General features: G+C 51.5%; 1 protein-coding gene across 2 annotated transcripts; it reads left to right on the top strand.

Annotated features, from left to right (window-relative positions):
- Positions 1 to 16,505: 16,505 nt before the first annotated feature.
- TUBA4A (tubulin alpha 4a) lies at positions 16,506 to 20,831 on the top strand. Of its 2 annotated transcripts, none has more exons than XM_058665041.1 (4): positions 16,506 to 16,972; positions 18,927 to 19,149; positions 19,446 to 19,594; positions 19,798 to 20,831. In XM_058665041.1, exons 2-4 carry the CDS (start codon positions 18,969 to 18,971, stop codon positions 20,767 to 20,769), a joined length of 1,302 nt encoding a protein of 433 aa, XP_058521024.1. In that variant the 5' UTR covers positions 16,506 to 16,972; positions 18,927 to 18,968; the 3' UTR covers positions 20,770 to 20,831. The 2 variants fall into 2 exon arrangements, with proteins under 2 accessions (XP_058521024.1, XP_004576865.1); XM_004576808.3 differs by lacking the exon at positions 16,506 to 16,972 and adding an exon at positions 17,042 to 17,190.
- The last annotated feature ends 275 nt before the right edge of the window (positions 20,832 to 21,106 follow it).

The raw sequence follows: 21,106 nt of genomic DNA, 5'->3' as shown, positions 1-21,106 counted from the left end.
TGGATGCCTAATCCCACTTTTTACTCAAGTTTCTCACTAATGTGCAGCTTGGGAAGCTGCCAGTGATAAGTGATAGCTCAAAATAGTTGGACTCCTGCTACTGGTGTGGGAGACTTGAGTTGAGATCCTGGCTTCTGGCTTCATAGTAGCTATTGCAGACAACTGGGGAGTGGACCAGTTGAAGGAAGATCTCTCTATGTCTGTCAAAGAATTGTTTTTGAAAAAGTGAATAAATTTGATCCGACGCGATGACTCAATTGGTTAATCCTCCTCCTTTAAGCACCAGCATCCCATATGGGTGCCAGTTCATGTCCTAGCTGCTCCACTTCCCATCCAGCTCCCTGCTTGTGGCCTGGGAAAGCAGCGGAGGACGGCCCAAAGCCTTAGAACACTGCACCTGTGTGGGAGACCTAGAAGAAGCTTTTGGCTCCTGGCTTCAACTCAGCTCAGCTCTAGCTGCTGTGGCCATTTAGGGAGTGAACTATTGTGGATGGAAGATCTTTCTCTTTGTTTCTTTCTCTCTGTAAATCTGATGTGCCTTTCCAATAAAATAAATAAATCATTTTTTACAAAGTGACTAAGCCAACCCTCCCTTGCCTGCCCAGTCACCCATGGGAGTGCTCTTTCAAATTCCCCTAAAGTTTCATGTAATCTCTGGAAGACTTCTTCCAGAGCACAGAGATTCACATAGAAAGGGTCTCTTTTTCCTCCTGCTCCTACTCACTCTTGCTGTCTTCAGTTTCCTGGGCTGTTTAACAGAATTCTCTTAGCGCTTACTGCCAACTCATTTTTGTCCCCACACCTTGCCAACTTCCTCCTCACTCCCCTTCCCCACCTCCCCAGCCCAGAAGTCTCCTACCGCTTCCCACCCCCAGTGTGTTTCTGGAAGGTTTCTGTCACTGAGATCAATAATCCAGGAATCAGATCCCCATCCTTGGCAGTAGCCAACATCAGCCACAGAACTTGGGGCTAGTATGATTCCCATCCCTGAATCTCACAGGGCCTTCTGTTGGCATCCCTGCCATCACAGCTGCTGTTTAGGGGGATGTTTGTTAACTTGGCCAGGTAGTTCCTTTTCCCACCAATACTAGAGGTCATTCTGCTCAACACCAGGACAGCGACTGTATAAGATCCAAAAGACACTGTACACTGGGGTCCAATCGACCACCCCTGAGCCAAATATAGTAACGTCCTTGCCTCCCTAGAGCTGATCCTGTGTCCCAAGACCTACTCAGGAACTCCTCCTCAGCCCTTCCCTCACCAGTTGCCAGATCTGGTCCAGCACCAGATCAGTGAGCCCCTTGCCAACGGCATGGTGACCTCAGACATAGCTGTTCAAACATCATCCTTACCTGTGAAGAGCCAGTGCTGTAAACTTCCCCTGCCATGGGCAGAGGTCTGGATCCTGGCTCCCCTTTCAGTCTGGCTCTCCTGGACACTCAGGGTTCTCAGAGGGCGTGGGATCACTAGGCCCCTAAAGGAGTTGAATCCAGGCAGCTCTGGGTATATACCTGGCTATGGAGTTAACAAGAAGGATATGGTAGGGTTAGCCCAGGGACTCCAGAACTGAGTGATAGTGGTTTTCTATGTCAGGAGTTCCAATTTGGCTACAGCAACTGAGAGACAGATGCCTCAAGCTCCAGTGCTCTCCAGTGGTATGACAGGACCAGTGGTGACTCTTGGGGCCAATGCCATGGTAGGGCCATACACCACTCACCAGCCATGGTGGAATCTAGGTCCACCAACACTTCTCTGAAACACACATCTTCCAGCTTCAGTTTTGCTAAAGAAGCTATTGAAGGGGATTAGTATGGAATCCTGCATCCAAGTGGGAGACCCAGAAAAAACCTTTGGCTTCGAAATGTCCCAGCTCTGACCATTGCAGCCATTGGAAGAGTAGGCCAACAGATGGAAGAATATCTGTATCTCTCCTTCTCTCTGTAACTCTACCTTTCAGATAAAAGTAAAATAAATAAATAAAAAAGGTATTAAAGAAGTTGTCCTGTCCCACAATGGTCTTGTCATTGAACGTCTGCCCTTTTGGTGAGATCCCCTGTTCCCAAGCAGAAGCACATACAACAGGCACTGCCGACCTACATGCCTGCCTGCCCCACATGGCCCAAGATGCATACATGCTGAACGGGAAAAGGGTGGTTGAACAGTCTTAGAAGAGAGAAGCGTATCGTGCCCAGACATGCTTCCTTCCTGCCTACCTTCCCTGGTCCTCTGGTGGAGGGCCAAGTTCCTGTTCTGCTCTCCTTGCCCCACCTCCTTTATCCAAGCCATGACTGGCAAACTAAAGACCGGTGGCCAGAACCCAAGGGGGAAACAGATGCGGCCAGTTCTGTGATGACAAAGTCTTTCTCTGTGACTAAGCAGCTCAAGTGAGCCTGCCCATGTCCATTGGTAAGGGGAGCAAAGAAAAGATTGCAAAGATAAAGCAAACCTGAGAAATGGACGCAAAAACAGAACGCTGTTCTAGGACATCATGAGGATTGGATGGAATGAAGCATGCGCAGCACCCATTGCCTGACTTGTATACTACATTGGGTCTCCTGCCAATTCCTTATTGCCCAATCCCTGGTGTCAGGCGAAGGGAGGTACTGAGTGGGTCCGGGAGGGATTTAGAGATTCAAGAACACCCCCACAGCCAGGGTAGGGAAGTGTGGAGTGGGGCACAGTGGGCAGGCTGACTGAGCCCACCAATCACTTGACAGGGCCAGCAACAGCTGTGACACCTGAGAGCCAGCCCAGCTCCTGGCCAGGAGAGCAGCCCCCGCCCCCTCCCCCATCCCTGGAACTGCTGACCCCTACAGGTGCTTCTGATCTTGCAGGGACTGTTGCCTCTTTCCTGTGGGGCAGCGGCTTTGGAGCAAAGACGTAGGCCTCTAGAGACATGGCACCTGGCCCTCTGTTCCTGTATAACCTCAGACAAGTCCTTAACTCCTCTGGATCCTCTTACTATAACCTCACACCCTGAGGCTGTTGTGTTGTTCAGTTCCCATTGAGTAACAAGTACTAATTAAGGACCTGACGTGGGTCACCACCACAACACTCTCCTTAGGGAGGAACTTCTGATTCCCATTTTACAGATGAACAAACCGACCCTCAGAAAGGTTAAGCAACTTGTTCAGGGTCAGGAGTGAAAGCAGACATACCCAGAGCATGGACAGCACTGTTCCAACCAGACCCTTCACTACCCTCCTCCCCTGCCTGCAGAGGAGACGATTAAAGATATCAAGTGCACCCCCCACATACAGCTGGCTGTCACAGATGACAGCACTTCCCTCCCCACAGCTCTGTAACGGAAATGAAGGGTTATTCACAGGTGTACTAGGAAGCCAGGCCTAGCGGAGAAACCCAAGGGCAGCCTCTCATGTTCCCACAGCTGCTGCTGCAAGGTGGGCACAGGCCCCAGGCCTGGAGCTTCTATCTGGGGAGCCAAGTGCTCACATGTTTTGCTCAAATCCTGGTTATCTCTCACTTACCACCCCTAAATTCAGAGCCCCTTGACAGCCGTGCTCCTGAGTCTAGGCTCAAACCCAGCCTGGGCCACTGAGCCCTTTCCTTCCCCAATCCTTTGGCCTGTCACCTGCTCCCCAATACAAGCACACTTGGGGTCACTCACATCTGAAAGTCTCTATTCGCTTCCTCACCTCACCATACACTATAAGCCCCTAACATCTGGACACCTGCCATCTGGCCGCGTCCCCATCGCTCCCCGACACACACACTTGGGAGCACAGGCCCCTTGCCCTGCTCACCATGCTGCCTGGCTGGGGCCCTCTGTCTGTCTGCAGCTTGAAGGAAGTGGGGACGAGTCCGTGAGAGACCATCTCTGCTGGCTTCCTCCCTGTGTGCTCTGGCCAACTCTCAGGGGAGAGGTTATTAGTGACAGCCCCAGGAGGAGGACAGGCCTGTTGACTTGGTTACAGGGTAGCAGGTAAGCATCACCTGGCCCCAACAGGTAAGCCAGGTTGGGGAATGGGGCTGGTGACCCACACAGGTGTGTAGGCACCTGGGGACACGGTGTCTGCTGCTCACATGGTCCCCTTTCTTGGTGACACTGCTGGGCTAGAAATCAAACCTCTGGGCTCCAACACGACTCTCACTCGTGAGGGCTACAGTGGAAGGATGGGAGCGTGGGGTCTTCAGTAAGCCAGAAATAATGAGTCCTTGGGCAGATGAACATGCTTCAGGGCATTCTGGGTGGAAACCAGAATATCACAGCATACAGGAAGCTGGAATCTGAGTTTAACCCCTCCTCTAATAGGTACCTTAGCACTACTGCTTCCATTTTCTCATCTGTAGAATGGGGAGAGATAGCACAGTGAGGCTCAAACAAGATAAGCTTGCTTTCTTTTCTTAAGATTATTTCTGGGGCAAGCACAATGGCAGACTAACCCCCTGTCTGTGGTGCTGGCATCCTATATGGGCACTGGTTCATGTCCCAGCTTCTCTACTTCCAATTCAGCTCCCTGCTTATGACCTGGGAAAGTATGATGGCTCAAAGCCTTGGGACACTGCACCCATGTGGGAGACTCAGAAGAAGCTCTTGGTTCCAAGCTTCAGATCAATTCAGCTCCAGCTGTTGTGGCCATTTGGGGAGTAATACAGTGGTTGGAAGATCTTTTCTCTCTATTGATCCTGTCTCTGTAAAATATGCCTTACAAATAAAAATAAACTTTTTTTAAAAGATAATTTATTTCTATTTGGTTGAGAAGCAGAGAGACATACACATATAGACATTGGGAGGATGAGAGAGAGCGAGGGGATGAGAGAGAGAGAGAGCAAGAGAAGGATTCATTTCCCAAGTGCCTGTAACAGCCGGGGTTGCATCAGGCAGAACTCGGAGCTGGACCCTCTCTTAGGATCGTCCACGTGGGTGGCAGCCTCTTGATCCATCCCTGCTCCCTCCCTGGGTATGCATTAGCAGAAAGTTGGAACTGAAAGTGGAGCCAAGACTTGAACCTAGGCCCCTTGATAGGGGATGCAGGCATCTCAAGAGGAATCTTGATCACTGTACCAAATGGCCACCCCTGAGATGAACTTTTGGTAGTTAGGCAAGATTGCGGTCAATCTGTCTGGGCTACCAAGATGGTGAGCAAGGGCTCTGGGCTATTCTTCAATGGCTCCCCTTTGTCCACTGCAAGTCCTGGTCCCCTGTGATCTTGGCCAAAATTCCAAATTCAGAACGTGCATTTCTAGCACTTGTACCCTGTTTTGCAGTGGTGTCATTACTATTTATTTTTGTTTTGTGGTTATTTCTTTGTGCTTTTATTCTCTTTTGACTTCTTATTATTTATTTGTTTGTTTATTTTTTTACTTTTATTGCAAAGTCAGATTTACAGAGAGAAGGAGAGACAGAGTTTTGTATCTTCCATCTGCTGCTTCACTCCTAAGTGACCACAATGGCCAGAATTAAGCTGATCTGAAGTAAGGAGCCAGGAGCTTCTTCTAGGTCTCCCACACATGGGTACAGGGTCCCAAGGATTTGGACCATCCTCTGGTGCTTTCCCAGGCCACAAGCAGGCAGCTGGATGGGAAGTGAAGCAGCCAGGACACAAACCAGCTCCTGGCTTGTGCAAGGCAAGGACTTTAGCCACTAGGCTACTGCATCAGGCCCTCTTTAAACTTGCTTTGACAGCTTGTGTTTACTTGTGCATTACAGTTCTTAAGGCAGCTTTACCTCTTATCTTTGAGTCCCTCAGCAATGTGGCAAGGTAGACAAGATGGTCCTCCCTCTCCCATGACGAAAACATGGAAATTGAGGTCTCTAGTGTTTTGTTCAGGATCACATGGGGGATCATTAGTGGTGGAATTAAGATTCGTCAGGGATCGGGCTCTGCTTCATGACTTCCCTCGTGGCAGAGTGCTCACAGCCCACAACCTCTTCCTTTGTCTTCACCTGCACCTTCCAGTGTCATGACCAGCTAACAACACTCCTTGCAGACCCCTCATCTACCCTGCCTCCTCCTAGTTTCATTCTCTTGTTTAACTAATACATTCCTAGTCACACCAGGCTCCTCACCAATTCTGAAATAGTGGCTGTAGAAATACCTGGGTGGGGCTCAGCACCATGGCTCAATTGGCTAATCTTCCCCCTTGAAAGGACCAGCACGATATGGGCACCAGTTCATGTCCCCAGCTACTCTACTTCCTATCCAACTCCCTGCCTGTGGCCTGGGAAAACAGCAGAGAATGGCCCAAAGCCTGGGGACCTTGCACCCATGTGGAAGGCCCAGAAGAGGATCCTGGCTTCAGAATGGCTCAGCTCTGGCCACTGCAGCCCTTTGGGTTGTGACATCTTTCTCTGTCTCTTCTTCTCCCTGTAAATTTTTCTTTTACAAAAAGAAATACCCAGAGGGCCTGTGTTGTTGCATACTGTTTGGAGCAATTGGCTGCAACACCAGCATCCCATCTGGGTACCGGGATTCAAGTCCTGGCTGTTCCACTTCCATTCCAGCTCCCTGATAACGTACCTGGGAAAGTGCTTGAGCCTCTGCACATAAGCGGGAGACCCAGAAGAAGCTCCAGGCTCCTGATTTTGGCCTGGACCAGCCGCAGCCTTTTTAGCCATTGGGAAGTGCATCAAGGAATAGAAGATCTCTCTGTCTTCTCTCATCATATAACTTTACCTTTATAATCTTAGAAAGAAAGAAAGGAAAGAGAGGGGGAGAGAGAGAGAGAAAGAAAGAAAAGAAAAGAAATCAAAGCTCCATCAGGAAACTGTATTTCTGCTACTCCTGCTAATAGCAATTTGAGCCTTAAAGTGTTGCCAGAATTGGCACACAGACCTGTCTTATCTAGTAACCACATCCAGGAAGTAGTTGCTAATTTAGAATCTCAGTCACTTTGGCAAATGATGGAAGTACTATTTGGAGGGTTTTTCTGGGGCCCATCTCATCCTGGTATGCTCAAGAACACCCTAGAATCTCGAGTTGGCTAACTCTCACTTTGGCTGTGAATTGGGATTAGCAAAGCCAGAACACTTTTTCTCTACCACATGGAACCAACCAGAAAACCCAGGGAAGACTCAGTTCACCAGCCACGTGCTGGCTTGGCCGAATTGCCTAAAGTTCAGCAAATATCATTCACATGGAGGAATTTGGGGCGCACTGGGAAGCACTTAAATATTTGCTAGCACTTAAATATGGCCTGGTCATCAGCAATGCTGGGAATTCTTCTCATGGCAGGTGAGTATCTTGTGTTAACGGTAAAAAAAAAAAAAAAAAGGTATTTTAAATGCATTTTAGTACATGAAAAAAATCAGTTGACGTATAGAGGAACAATAATGGGACTCACAGCTGACCTCTCAGAGGAAACGACAGGCCAGAAGATAATGAAGCAATATATTCCAGATTATAAAAGGAGAAAAACTATCAACCCAGAATAATGTACCTAGCAAAGCTTTCCTTTGTCTTTGGAAATGAAATAAATTTTTTTTTATTATTATTATTGGAAAGCCGGATATACAGAGAGGAAGAAAGACAGAGAGGAAGATCTTCCATCCGATGATTCACTTCCCAAGTGAGCCGCAATGGGCCGGTGCGCGCCAATCCAAAGCCGGGAACCTGGAACCTCTTCCGGGTCTCCCACGCGGGTGCAGAGTCCCAATGCATTGGGCCGTCCTCGACTGCTTTCCCAGGCCACAAGCAGGGAGCTGGATGAGAAGTGGAGCTGCCGGGATCAGAACCGGCGCCCATATGGGAACTTGGGGCATTCAAGGCGAGGACTTTAGCTGCTAGGCCACGCCGCCGGGCCCTAAAATTCTTTTTTTAAAAGATTTATTTATTTTTATTATGAAGTCAGATATATAGAGAGGAGGAGAGACAGAGAGAAAGATCTTCCATCCGATGATTCACTCCCCAAGTGATCGCAACGGCCGGTGCTGTGCTGATTCGAAGCCCGGGAACCAGAAACCTCTTTTGGGTCTCCCACGCTGGTGCAGGGTCCCAAAGCTTTGGGCCGTCCTCAACTGCCTTCCCAGGCCACAAGCAGGGAGCTGGATAGGAAGTGGAGTTGCCAGGATTAGAACTGGTGCCCATATGGGATCCCGGGGCATTCAAGACGAGGACCTTAGCTGCTAGGCCATGCCGCCAGGCCCTGACTGTACTTTCAATCCCAGCTTCTAGTTGGTGCACACCTGAGTGGCAGCAGGGATGGCTAATGCAATTTGATTCCCGCACCTGTGTGAGAAAGTTCTGGGTAGAATTCTAGGGTCCTGACTTTGGCCTGGTGTAGCCCCGGAAATTGCAACTTTTGGGGAGTGAACCGTGGATGAAGGATCTATTTTTGCTTCTGTCTCCCTCTTTCAAATGATTAAAAACAATTTCTAAAGTATGTGTAGCAATATAAGAAGCATTCAACACTCTCTATTTTAAAAGATTTATTTATTTACTTCTTTGAAAGGCAGAGTTTAGACAGAGGGGAAGAAACAGAGAAAGATCTTCCATCTGTGAAATTACTCCCCAAATGGCTGTATCAGCTGGAGTTGAGTTGATTCAAAGCCAGGAGCCAGGAGCTTATTCTGGGTCTCCCACATGAGTTGCAGGGGTCCAAGGACTTAAACCATCCTCTGCTCAGGCACATTTTTTTCCCAGGCACATTAGTGGGGAGCCAATTGGAAGTGGGACAGCCAAGCAGCACCTATATGGGATGCCAGTCCTGCAGGCAGCTGCTTTCTCTGCCATGCCACAGTGCTGTCCCCCAGTCCACGCTCTTAGCTCCTTCAGTACTAGTGAGGGCCTGCTCTGTGCCCAGCACCATTGCAAATTTCAGGGGTGCCATGGTGGACTGAAAACCTATGATCCTGCGGAGCACACGCTTTTGTGGGGTAGACAGCCTGCCAACAGCCAAGAACGTTTGAGAGGGCAACTAGCATGAGAAGAAAACAAAGCAGGATATTAGGGTAGAGAGAGCTGGGAGGGCTGCCCTTTCATGCTGAACATGGAGTGTGCCAAGAAGGTGACATTTTCATGGGCTAATGATGTGTCAGCCCAGCCATGATGTGGAAAGCAGTGCTCTGGGCAGAGGGAAGGGCAAGTGTAAAAATTCACAGGGAGGGGCAAATCCTGCTCATTCAAGTAAAGAGATGTATCAGAGCCAATGGTCCTTGGAAGGGCAATGGTGTGATTAGGTGCAGTGGAGGCACTTCAACAAGTGTTGTTGCTCAGTTTGTGTGTTAGAGCAACTACTGCAGCTGCTGTCTGGAGGACGCGCTGTAGAGGTTCCAAGCTAGAAACAGTAAGCTGGCTGAGAGGCTGTAACTGGGGGCCGGCATTGTGGGACAGCAGCTTAAGCCACCACTTAAGACCCTGGCATTCTAGACCTGAGTGCCTGCTTCAAGTCCTGGTTGCTCCACATGCAATTGAGTTTCCTGCTAATATGCATAGGAAGGCAGCAGAAGCTATACTCGGTACTTGCAACCCTGCCACTCATGTGGGAGACCAGGATAAAGTTGCTGGCTCCTGGGCTTTGGCCTGGCCCATCTGAGAAGGGAACCAGTAGCTAGAAGATTCATCTTTCTCTCCACAACCCAGTCTTTTGCCTTTCATGTAAATAAATAGATACATCTTTTAAAAAGAATAACTGGATGGGGCAGTCTGTGTCATTTTAACTTGTGTGTGGTGGGTGCCAGGTCTGTGAGCACCAAGGGCTAGGAGTCTGGTGGGGACAGGTCAGACAGCTCTGGGCAGTAATGGCTCAGTGGCATGCTTGTGGGGGCTCAGTAGGTGGACTTGCAGGAGGGTCTGAGGTATGGCAAGGTGAGAGCATGTGGGGAATGAGGGCTCACATGCAGGATTGGTGGTCTGACTGTATAGTGCAAGTGTCAGAACTGGGCTTTCTCAGTGGAAAGGACAGAACAGTGGATGGCAGTCCCAGATGCCCGTGGAGGATATTGAAGCCCATTGGGGTCTACAGAGGACATCTGGTACCATAGGAGAGGAAGAAGGGCAGAAAAATTGGACAACTACCCCAATCAAGAGATGATAGCAAATATCTGGGCAAACGGAGACTCTAAGATCTACAGTGTCAGCCAATGGATGTTAGAAGGATTTCTTCATCATTGGATCAACAAGACTGACAGCATTTCAGTGGTCAGAAGCAGCCAGGGTGAGAGATAGAAGCAAAGAAGGGAAAATTGTAAGGAAGAAGGGATCAGCTGTGTTAAAACATGCCATGAGAGGGCGAGGAAGATGAAAACAGAGATTTGGCCTTGAGTTGCAAGATGGACCTCAACACTGGCATCCCATATGGGCTCTAGTTTGAGTTCCACCTGATCCATTTCTATTTTTTTACACCTTTTTTTTAAAAAAAAGGATTTATTTATTTTTATTGGAAAGTCAAATATACAGAGAGAAGGAGAGAGAGAGGAAGATCTTCCGTCTGGTAGTTTACTTCCCAAGTGGTCACAATCAGTAGAGCTGTACCGATCCGAAGCCAGGAGCCTGGAGCCTCTTCCAGGTCTCCCATGCAGGTGCAGGGTTCCAAGGCTTTGGGCCATCCTCCACTGCTTTTCCAGGCCACAAGCAGGGAACTGGATGGGAAGTGGGGTGGCCATGATTAGGACTGATGCACATATGGGATCCCAGTGCATGTAAGGTGAGGACTTCAGCCGCTAGGCTGCTGTGCCGGGCTTAGTGCTCCATTTCTGATTCAGCTCCCTGCTAATGCACCTGGGCAAGTTGCAAAAGATGGTCCAATGGTCAGTGTGATGGCTCAACTGCCTAATCCTTCACCTACAAGCACCAGCATCCCATATGGGTGCCCCTTTGTATCCTGGCTGCTCCACTTCTCATCCAGCTCCCTCCTTGCAGCCTGGGAAAGCAGTAGAGGATGGCTCAAATCCTTGGTCACTTGCACTACATGGATACCTGGAAGAAGCTCCTGGCTTCTGGCTTCAAATCAGCTCGACTTTGGCCACTGTGGCCACTTGGGAGGTGAACCAGCAGACGGAAGATCTTTTTCTTTGTCTCTCTGTAAATCTGCCTTTCTAAGAAATAAATAAATCTTAAAAAAAAGAAAAAAGAAGGATGACTTAAGTGCTTAGCCCGCCATTGCATTTGTGGAGTGAATCATTTATGGAGTGAATTAGAGCACAGATGAAAGCTCTCTTTCTCTAACTCTGCATTTCAAAAGACACATATATCCCTTTTTTTTTTTTTTTAAAGAACATCTCAATGAGCATGCTCCATCTCAACAGAACCCAGCTTGCCAAATGGCATGGAGTGCAGACCCAGAGACAATGACAACAGGGCCAGCCCTGTGTAAAGGCTGTGCTCTGAGGACAGCTGCCCCGTGCTCTAGTCTAGGAAAGCTAGACTGGACCACAGCTCTGCTTTACCCATATGGGGACATTTTTTAAAAGATTTATTCATTTTTATTGGAAAGGCAGATATACAGAGAGGAGGAGAGACAGAGAGGAAGATCTTCTGTCCATTGATTCACTCCTCAAGTGGCCACAATGGCTGGAGCTGCGCCGATCTGAAGCCAGAAGCCAGGAGCTTGTTCCAGGTCTCCCACGCGGGTGCAGGGTCCCAAGGCTTTGGGCCGTCCTCAATTGCTTTCCCAGGCCACAGCAAGGAGCTGGATGGGAAAGAAAGCTGCCGGGATTAAAACTGGCACCCATAGAGGATTCCAGCATGATCAAGGTGAGGACTCTAGCCACTAGGCTATTGTACCAGGCCATCACACCAGGTCCACATGGGGACTCTAAATCTTGAGGACTTTGCTTTCCTGCCCCAAAAGGAAGGTGAGTCTCTGAAACAGGCTGGGAAAGATGGGATAACAATGAATAAAGAGGGTCAGAGAATAATCCAAACAGAGGGCAGCCCAGCAGACAGCCACATACTACAGGGTGGGCAGCCCGGAGGGCGATGCTGTCGGCTGGAGTAAGGAAGGCTGACATCATTTTTTTAAGTCTACAGTTAGATGAATGTCTAAGAGCTTTTGATCTGAAATTGTAGATCATTATTGATACACTCATCCAGAACTTATGGCTGTAATTTGTAGGATCTCTGTATATTCTGAAGTGCTGCCTAAACACACACACACACACACACACACACACACAGGCAGATGCACAAACTCTATTTCACTAAAAACATACCTGGCACATCTCTCCCAGCACGCTTGTCTTCTCCACTCTCTTTCTCATTCATTCTTTTTTTTTTTAAGATTTATTTATTTTATTGGAAAGTCAGATATACAGAGAAGAGGAGAGACAGAGAGGAAGATCTTCCGTCTGATGATTCACTTTCCAAGTGACCACATCAGCCAGTGTTGTGCCGATCCAAAGCCAGGAGCCAGGAATTTCTTCCAGGTCTCCCATGTGTGTGTAAGTTCCCAAGGCTTTGGGCTGTCCTTGACTGCTTTCCCAGGCCACAAGCAGGGAGCTGGTTGGGAAGTGGAGCTGCCGGGATTAGAACCGGCACCCATATGGGATCCCAGCATGTTCAAGGCGAGGACTTTTAGCCATTAAGCCACTGTGCCAGGCTTGCTTTCTTTCTTTTCCTTCCTTCCTTCCTTCCTTCCTTCCTTCCTTCCTTCCTTCCTTCCATCCTTCCACATTTTATTCATTTTACTTGACACAGTTACACAGCCAGGGAGAGATAGAGAAAAGCAATCTTCCGTCTTCTGGTTCCACTGGTTTATTCCCCAGATGGCTGCAAGGACCAGAGCTAGGCCAGCCTAAAGCTGGGAGCCAGGAGCTTTTCCCAAATCTCTCACATGGGTAGAAGAACCCAAGTACTTGGGCCATCTTCTGCTGCTTATCCATGCACACAGGAGGCTGGATCAGAAGTGAAACAGCCAGAACACGAGCCAGTGCCCATATGTGATGCCAACACCACAGACTGAAGCTTAACTTGCTATGCCACCTCACTATCCCCTGTCTTCTCCAGTCTTCCCAGCAAGGGAGCCTTCCCAGGGTTAACAACCTCTGAGCACCCAGGGTACCACGAATGGGTGACAAGGGCTGAGCATAGGAGGTCAAAGGGTCATGAGCAGGACTGTGATGAATCAGAGGAAGCCAGTTGCCCATCTGAAGGAGGAGCTTCCTGCCAGCTCCATCTGAAGCTGCTGTGTGAGTTTCCTGTTATTGCCCTAACAACCTGCTGCAACCTAAGCCCAAACAGGGGGCATTCTCTTGTTAGGAGCTGAATGTTGCAGGCAGGCTACCAACTTCCTGGAGAACCTGGGGCAGCATGCGTTCCTTACAGTCTTCCTCTTCCTCCTCCTTTTTCTTCTAAGATTTATTTGTATTTTAAAGGTAGATTTACAAGGAGAAAGGTCTTCTATCCACTGGTTCACTCCCCAAATGGCCACAATAGCTAGAGCTGAGCCGATCTAAAGACAGGAACCAAGAGGTTCCTCTAGGCCTCCCATGCAGGTGCAGGGCCCCAAGGCTTTGAGCCATCCTCCACTGCTTTCAAAACCACAAGCAGGGAGCTGGATGGGAAGCTGAGCATCCAGACAATGAACCATATGTTCATACGGGATGCTGGCTATTGGAGGTGGAAAATTAGCCCATTGAGCCATTGCACTGGCCCAGTCTGTTCTGATCAGACCCTCTTGCCCATATGTACACTTGTTACATGGAAATGTGAGTCTGATAGGGCCAGTTTTTCAAGGTAGGTAGGTAAGAAACCTGGAATGACACCTGACTATGTGGAAGAGGATTAAATGCCACAGGCCAACCAGAGCGTGCCATCGCCGTGAAAGCGGCTCCCAAGGCTGGCTCTGGGCTGCAATCCAGGAATTTGATGTTCAATCACCAGCTGGAAAGGATGCCTCATTTTGCCTAGACTGTGTAAACCAGATGGCTTATGTGCAACACCTGCTTCTCTCCCAGGCAGTTAACCTTTAGCTTTGTGCTCAGCAGGGTTGCCCACAGGTCAGCCCCAGTAAAAGTCCAGAGGAGTTGCTAAGGGGCCTCTTCTGGCAGCAGCTTCCTTGCAAGAACTTGTTGTCTCATCTGAGAATGCTGGAGAAGCAACACCCTCAGGGGGAGCCCTATGGGAAGGTGAGGGCATGGGCACCTCCAGATGCCTCATGGGGTGACCCACTGTGCCTCGTTACTACCTCTGGGTAACCAGTTGAAGCTGTGAGTGCATGGCATGCCAGGTCCCAGGAATCCTCCTGGTCAATCTTCCAACGTGGGCGTGGTTTCGGGAATACTCTGATATGAAGACAAATCCTGACATTTTCACAGTCGATATATTATGAGGATCAAAACGAAACAGGGGGCTTCTGAAGAGGACATGTGGCCTCCAGTCTGCCAAGTTGCAACTTTACTCTTCTTACTATTCTCCCCTAAACGCAGGCAGTGAAACCATCCCTCTGACATGCACCTGCATGCCATGCGTGCCAAGCACCATGCGACCAATTAGATGGATAAGGTTCAGTCCTTACTGTCAACAGCTTGCCATGTAGGCAGATGGCCATACAAAAAAATCTAACTGCAGAGCCTAGCGCAATGGCTCAATGGCTAATTCCTCACTTTGCAAATGCTGGTATCCCATATGGGTGTCAGCTCATGTTGTGGCTGCTCCACTTTCCTTCCAGTTCCCTGCCTATGGCCTGGGAAAGCAAACAGAAGATGACCCAAAAGCCTTGGGACCCTGCACCCATGTGGGAAGCCTGGAATAAGTTCCTGGCTCCTGTTTTTAGATTGGCTCAGTTCTGGTCGTTGCAGCCCCTTAGGGAGTGAACCAGTGGATGGAAGCTCTTTATCTCTGTACAATCTTTTTTTTTTTTTTAAAGATTTATTTATTTTATTACAGTCAGATATACAGAGAGAAGGAGAGACAGAGAGGAAGATCTTCCATCCGATAATTCACTCCCCAAGTGAGCCGCAACGGGCCGGTGCTGTGCCGATCCGAAGCCGGAAACCAGGAACCTCTTCCAGGTCTCCCACACGGGTGCAGGGTCCCAAAGCATTGGGCCGTCCTCGACTGCTTTCCCAGGCCACAAGCAGGGAGCTGGATGGGAAGTGGAGCAGCCGGGATTAGAACCGGCGCCCATCTGGGATCCCGGGGCTTTCAAGGCGATGACTTTAGCCGCTAGGCCACGCTGTCGGGCCCGATCTCTGTACAATCTTACCTTGATCTGCCTTTCCAATAAAAATAAATAAATCACTTTTTTAAAATCTAACTTTAGCACAGAGTGAACCAAGTGCTCTAAGGACCCAGACAGCCACTTACACAGGGCTATTCAGGGCACACACATGTCCTTAAATTCCTGAGGTCTTCACACCAGAAGTTGTTATAGCAGTTTTACAACAAAGGGCCAAGAGGGATGGGCATTTACCTAAGCTAGCTCAGGCCTCTAACTATATCCATTCTACTCAGGGTTGGGGGAGCCCAAGAGAGAAATCAATGGGAAAGAAGGTGTGCCAGCCACCATGTGTCCTGAAATGACCATGGCTTCTGCCTACAGGTAGGCCCCAACCTCCTTTCCCCTCAAGAAGCCTCACTGGATGCCCCTGTCAGTTTTGATTTTATGAATGAATCATGTTTTCCCAACCAAATGGCAAGTTTCCCCCTGGGGGTGGAGAGACCTTATCAGATTTCACTGCATTCATCTCTTATGCCTTTCCTTTCTTAAATGCCAACTAGCTACTTTGTTGGTAGAAAACTGCCATGCACCAGTGCTGATATGGAATGGTGCCAAGTTGTCAGGTAGCCCTGGCCTGGGGCGGGCAGAGAGGCAGGCAAAGCCTTTCCAAGTGATGACTAGCCTGGGAGACAGGTTTCTCAAACACTCAGGGCACCGCCTGGTGGATTTCCCCAGCAGAGGGAGGTGGTTAGAAAGTGTTAAACAAGTTGGACTACACAGAAGCAGCCAGACTTGTAAAAAATAGGAATGAAAGCAGATAAAAAGAGTCGATGTGTGGCTTAGCAAGTTAAACCTCAGTATGCAGTGCCAGCACCTGATATGGGCATGAGCTGGGTCCTGGCTGTTCCACTTCCAATCCAGCTCCGTGCAAATGCACCTGGGAAAGCAGCAGAGGAAGACTCAAGCTCTTGGGCCCCTGCTCCAGCTGTTGCTGCCATTGGGAGAGTGAATCAGCAGCTGGAAGATCTCTCTCTGTGCCTCTCCTCTTCCTGAAACTCCACGTTTCAAAGAAAAACATTTTTTAATGAAAAGCAGAAAGGAGTTGCGATGTGGCTTGCACCTTCATACATCTCAGATAGAAAGAGAAAGGCCACGTTAGCCGTGATACTAACACATTTGACTTTCTTTTGAGTCAATAAACATCGTGTCAACTCACCAGTCTACTCCTAGGATTGAAAAACTCTCCTCTTAGTGGGTGAAAACGCCAAGGACTCAGTTACTAGTTACTTTCTCAAGGTCAAACAGGGCAGTCTGGATGAGAAGCCCGGTCCTGAGGGCTCTGGGGGCAGCGCGCCTCGCGGGCCAGGCGGCCGGAGGAGATGGCTGGTGGCCGGGCGAGGCTAATAGTGACGCCGGCGGTGACGGGCCCCCTGGCCGGTGGGCCGGCAAGGAGCAGCAGCTTCCCGGCCTCGGCCCTCGCAGACGGGTTGCGGAGCTTAGTCTGTGGGAAAATCCAAGAGGGACGGGCACCCTGGGGCTCAGGCTGTGCAGCGCCCGGTCCTCGGTCGCCCTCAGGTGGGGGCGAAGGCCTGTTGAGTCGACCGGGGACCCGCAGGCAGCGTGTGGCGGGCAGGGGCTCCCCGGAGGCCGGCCGGAGCCTCCAGGGAGCGAGGGCGGACAGAGCCCCGGCGAAAGCCAGCTGCCGCCGTCTCGAAAAGTCGACCTCAACCGCAGTCGGCCTAGATCAGAACACCTGGAAGATCGGCGTCCCCATGGATCAGGTGCCGGCGAGGTGCGCCCCTTCACCGCACCCTACGTGCCAGCTGCGGACCTCTGGGACCCGGAGTGTCGACCCAAAACGGGCAACAAAGGGTTAAAGTCCGGGTCGCAGCTCGGAACCCCAACACGACAGGTGAGGCCCCCCTACCCGGCGCGGCGGGGAGGAGGAGCCCCGGCCCAGCTTATTTAGGGAGAAGGCGCGGTTAACAGGATGCCAAGCCCCGGCAGGGGAGTGGCGCACATGGGCCCGCCCCTTGAGTATAAGAGCGGTGCGGCACTGCAGCTAGCGCAGTTCTCACCGAGATCCGTCACCCCGACTCTACGTGAGACACAAAGCTCGGACTCACCATGGTGAGTGCGGCCCAGTCGGCTTCCTGTCCGACCCCGGATTGCTCCAGTCCTTCGGGGGACTCTCTTCTGTGGGGATGCTCGGGGCCTGTACCTGGCGCTCCCGATCTGGAGGGGGTGCAAGGGTGTCTCACCTTGCCCCAACCCCCGCTCCTGGCGACTTTGGCTGCGCTAGGATGGTCGCCTTCACGGGGTAGGGGGCCGGGATGGTCACTAGCAAAGAGGGGTCCTCCTAGCCACCCCCTCCGGCTTCACCCAGCATGTGTGCCCCAATCGGGGTCACGCGGCCCCGTGCCCTGTCCTCTCTGTGGGCCATGATCTGCTTGGCTGCCCACCCCCGCTCCCTGGGACTGCCCGAACCTGTGCTTGGCGCCAGAAGACAGAAAGGGGTCAGGGTCCTTAGAGGCGGGGCGCATCCCCTTTTCCTCTGACTGTGGGAGCATCCCTCCTCCCCAGAGCGGGGCCCCCATACCCCTCGCGCGCTTGGTGACTCAGCACCCCGCTTCTGGGCCGGGAGGGATGGCGGGAATGGGGTTCGCCCTCGTGAGGCGCGCGGGCCCCTCTCCAGTGCTCCAGCCGGAGCGCAGAGTGCGCGGACAGACGGGCAGGGACAGTTGGCGCAGGAGCGACAGCCAGGTTGGGGGAAGGGAGGAGAGGTGTGTGTAGTGGGGGAGGGAGGTATTTATAGCTCGAGAGCGGGGGCTGAAACCCAATCCCTACTTTTGGCTGGGATTTAACTGGAATGGCTCCGGAGGGAGAGCGGATGTAGGGGCCCCCAGAGTGCAGGATGGCGCTCACTCTGCCCCGGGGCCAAGGCAGGTTACCTCTGGGGCCTTTCCGCAGGTTCCGCTTCCTTTTCTGGGCATTTAGAAACCGTCATCGGGGCCATTTCGTTGTGGGTTGGAGGAGCGAGGGAGGCTGGCGGGTCCTGCAGACTTGGTGCTTCGCGAGTGAACTGGGACACTAAGCAGGAGAGCCTAAGGCAGGAGCAGTGGCTCTGGGTGCCCACGCAACCCGCTGCTGCCCAACCCCTGCTTAACAGTAGGATGGTTGCTATTTCCGTGGGCGCTGCCTGTGCAGTGGATGAAGAGGGTGAAGCCACCCCGGGGGCGGAGGCGGAGGTGAGGAGAGCAGCCAGATGGGACTGATTCCTCCCATGAACCAGATGGGTTTTAAGGGGGGGAGCACCCTGGTGGCCAGTGTTGGGGGAGAGCAGTGCTGATGCCAGATGGAAAGACTGACACTTCAGCAGCCTGTGGGTAGAAAGGGTTGTAGGGAAACCTAGTTATTCACCTACAGAAGGATCCAGGAGAAGGGAGGCCATGAACTCCAAGCTCTGGAAGAGCTCCTGCCCCTCGCCAGGCTCCAGAGAAGCCCCGTGTCTTTGGACAGCTGTGTCATGCCTGCAGCGCCTGCTTGTCGTTGCACGTGCCCTCTCCGTCGTCCTCCCCTGTGTCCTGTGAATGCAGCAGGGGTCATGTGGAGCCATGGCTCTTACTTGATAAGGAGGCTAACGAAAGGATTGGCCAGGCCTACTGGCTGCCTGCCATTGGGGTGTTCTGTGTGTAGGCGATCATGGGTAGGTTGCCAACCTCTGGAAGGGCGTCAGCCAGCCTACCCTAAGATTCCATTCTTGCCAGCAGTCATTTTGGCTGGTAGGTAACCGGGTGAGAGAGGGGCCTGTGAGCTGAGAGCTTGTGAAAGTGGGAACTTATTACTGTCTCCTCTCTCTCCTTCAGCGCGAATGCATCTCAGTGCATGTGGGGCAGGCAGGTGTCCAGATGGGCAATGCCTGCTGGGAGCTCTACTGTCTGGAGCATGGGATTCAGCCTGATGGGCAGATGCCCAGTGACAAGACCATTGGTGGAGGGGATGACTCCTTTACCACCTTCTTCTGTGAAACCGGCGCTGGCAAGCATGTGCCCCGGGCAGTCTTTGTGGACCTGGAGCCCACTGTCATTGGTGAGAAGCAGCGGAGTAGAGGGGAGGGAATAGAACCAAGCTGGGGGTGAGGAGTCACTCAAAGCTTCTCTGGAAAGAATGTCTAGAGTCTCCTAGCCTCCCCCCAAACCCCTGTAAATTCCTAACCCTGTTGGAAGCTGACCTCCGGGTTACTCCCTCCCCCGCCCCACCCCCACTCTACTACCTCAGACTGGCAGGAGGATGAACCTTCCCATTCATCTGACCACAGCTGCCAGCCAGGGAAGGGAGGTCCTTGTGGGTTTTGACCCAACAGTGTGTGGTTTGTGCCCTGCCAGATGAGATCCGCAATGGCCCATACCGCCAGCTCTTCCACCCAGAGCAGCTCATCACTGGCAAAGAGGACGCAGCGAACAACTATGCCCGTGGGCACTACACCATCGGCAAGGAGATCATCGACCCTGTGCTGGATCGTATTCGCAAGCTGGTAAGAATTTGGCATGGGAGGGAGGGAGACAACACTAGAGGTCAAGAACATTTTCAGATCAACGACAGGGTATGATGCCCCTACAAGAGACTCCTCAGCTTTTGCTCTAATGTCTGAGATATCTTAGGCTTTATGGAGCCAGAGGGAGAGCTCAACAGCTACCCCACCCACAATCTCACATTGTTTTCCTTCTTGCCTTTCAGTCCGACCAGTGCACGGGACTTCAGGGCTTCCTGGTGTTCCACAGCTTTGGAGGCGGCACTGGCTCTGGCTTCACCTCACTGCTCATGGAGAGGCTTTCCGTTGACTACGGCAAGAAATCCAAGCTGGAGTTCTCCATCTATCCAGCCCCACAGGTGTCCACCGCAGTGGTTGAGCCCTACAACTCCATTCTGACCACGCATACCACCCTGGAACACTCAGACTGCGCCTTCATGGTGGACAACGAGGCCATCTATGACATCTGTCGCCGCAACCTGGACATAGAACGCCCTACATACACCAACCTCAACCGGCTCATCAGCCAAATCGTCTCCTCCATCACAGCTTCCCTGCGCTTCGACGGGGCCCTCAATGTGGACCTGACGGAGTTCCAGACCAACCTGGTGCCCTACCCCCGCATCCACTTCCCCTTGGCCACCTATGCGCCAGTCATCTCTGCTGAGAAGGCCTATCATGAGCAGCTGTCTGTGGCAGAGATCACCAACGCCTGCTTCGAGCCGGCCAATCAGATGGTGAAGTGTGACCCCCGGCACGGAAAGTACATGGCCTGCTGCCTACTGTACCGTGGAGATGTCGTGCCCAAGGATGTCAACGCCGCCATCGCCGCCATCAAGACCAAGCGCAGCATTCAGTTTGTAGACTGGTGCCCCACAGGCTTCAAGGTTGGCATCAATTACCAACCACCCACTGTGGTGCCTGGGGGTGACCTAGCTAAGGTGCAGCGTGCCGTGTGCATGCTGAGCAACACAACTGCCATCGCGGAGGCCTGGGCCCGCCTGGACCACAAGTTCGACCTGATGTATGCCAAGAGGGCATTTGTGCACTGGTATGTGGGTGAGGGCATGGAGGAGGGTGAGTTCTCTGAGGCCCGGGAGGATATGGCTGCCCTGGAGAAGGATTACGAGGAGGTGGGCATCGACTCCTATGAGGACGAGGATGAGGGTGAAGAATAGACAGCTGCCCGAAGCCTGTTCATTTATTACAAAATACTTTCAAAATAAAGTCTCCTTGCACGGTTTGGTGTCCGTGTGTGTGTGTTTAGCTTCTGCTGCTACTTTCTCCTGTTGTCCTTATCATTTGCTTCTCGTGACCCTTTTCCATCATACGGCTGAAGGTGAGACCTGCGGATGGGCCCTCACAGGGCCCTGTAAGTATGACCCTACGGACCTTGAGGTAAGGTCTTATGAGCACTCAAGACAGGGAAAAAAATTAGGCCCAAATCCTGCACCTGCCAGTGTTGCCAATCACTGAAAGACACCATCTTCACCCTAAGCAGGAGTTCTGTCTGAA

This window comes from Ochotona princeps, chromosome 5, assembly GCF_030435755.1.
Source record: "Ochotona princeps isolate mOchPri1 chromosome 5, mOchPri1.hap1, whole genome shotgun sequence".
Taxonomy (NCBI): domain Eukaryota; kingdom Metazoa; phylum Chordata; class Mammalia; order Lagomorpha; family Ochotonidae; genus Ochotona; species Ochotona princeps.
Note: the sequence above shows the minus strand (reverse complement) of the source record. Positions and strands in the feature narration are given on the sequence as shown.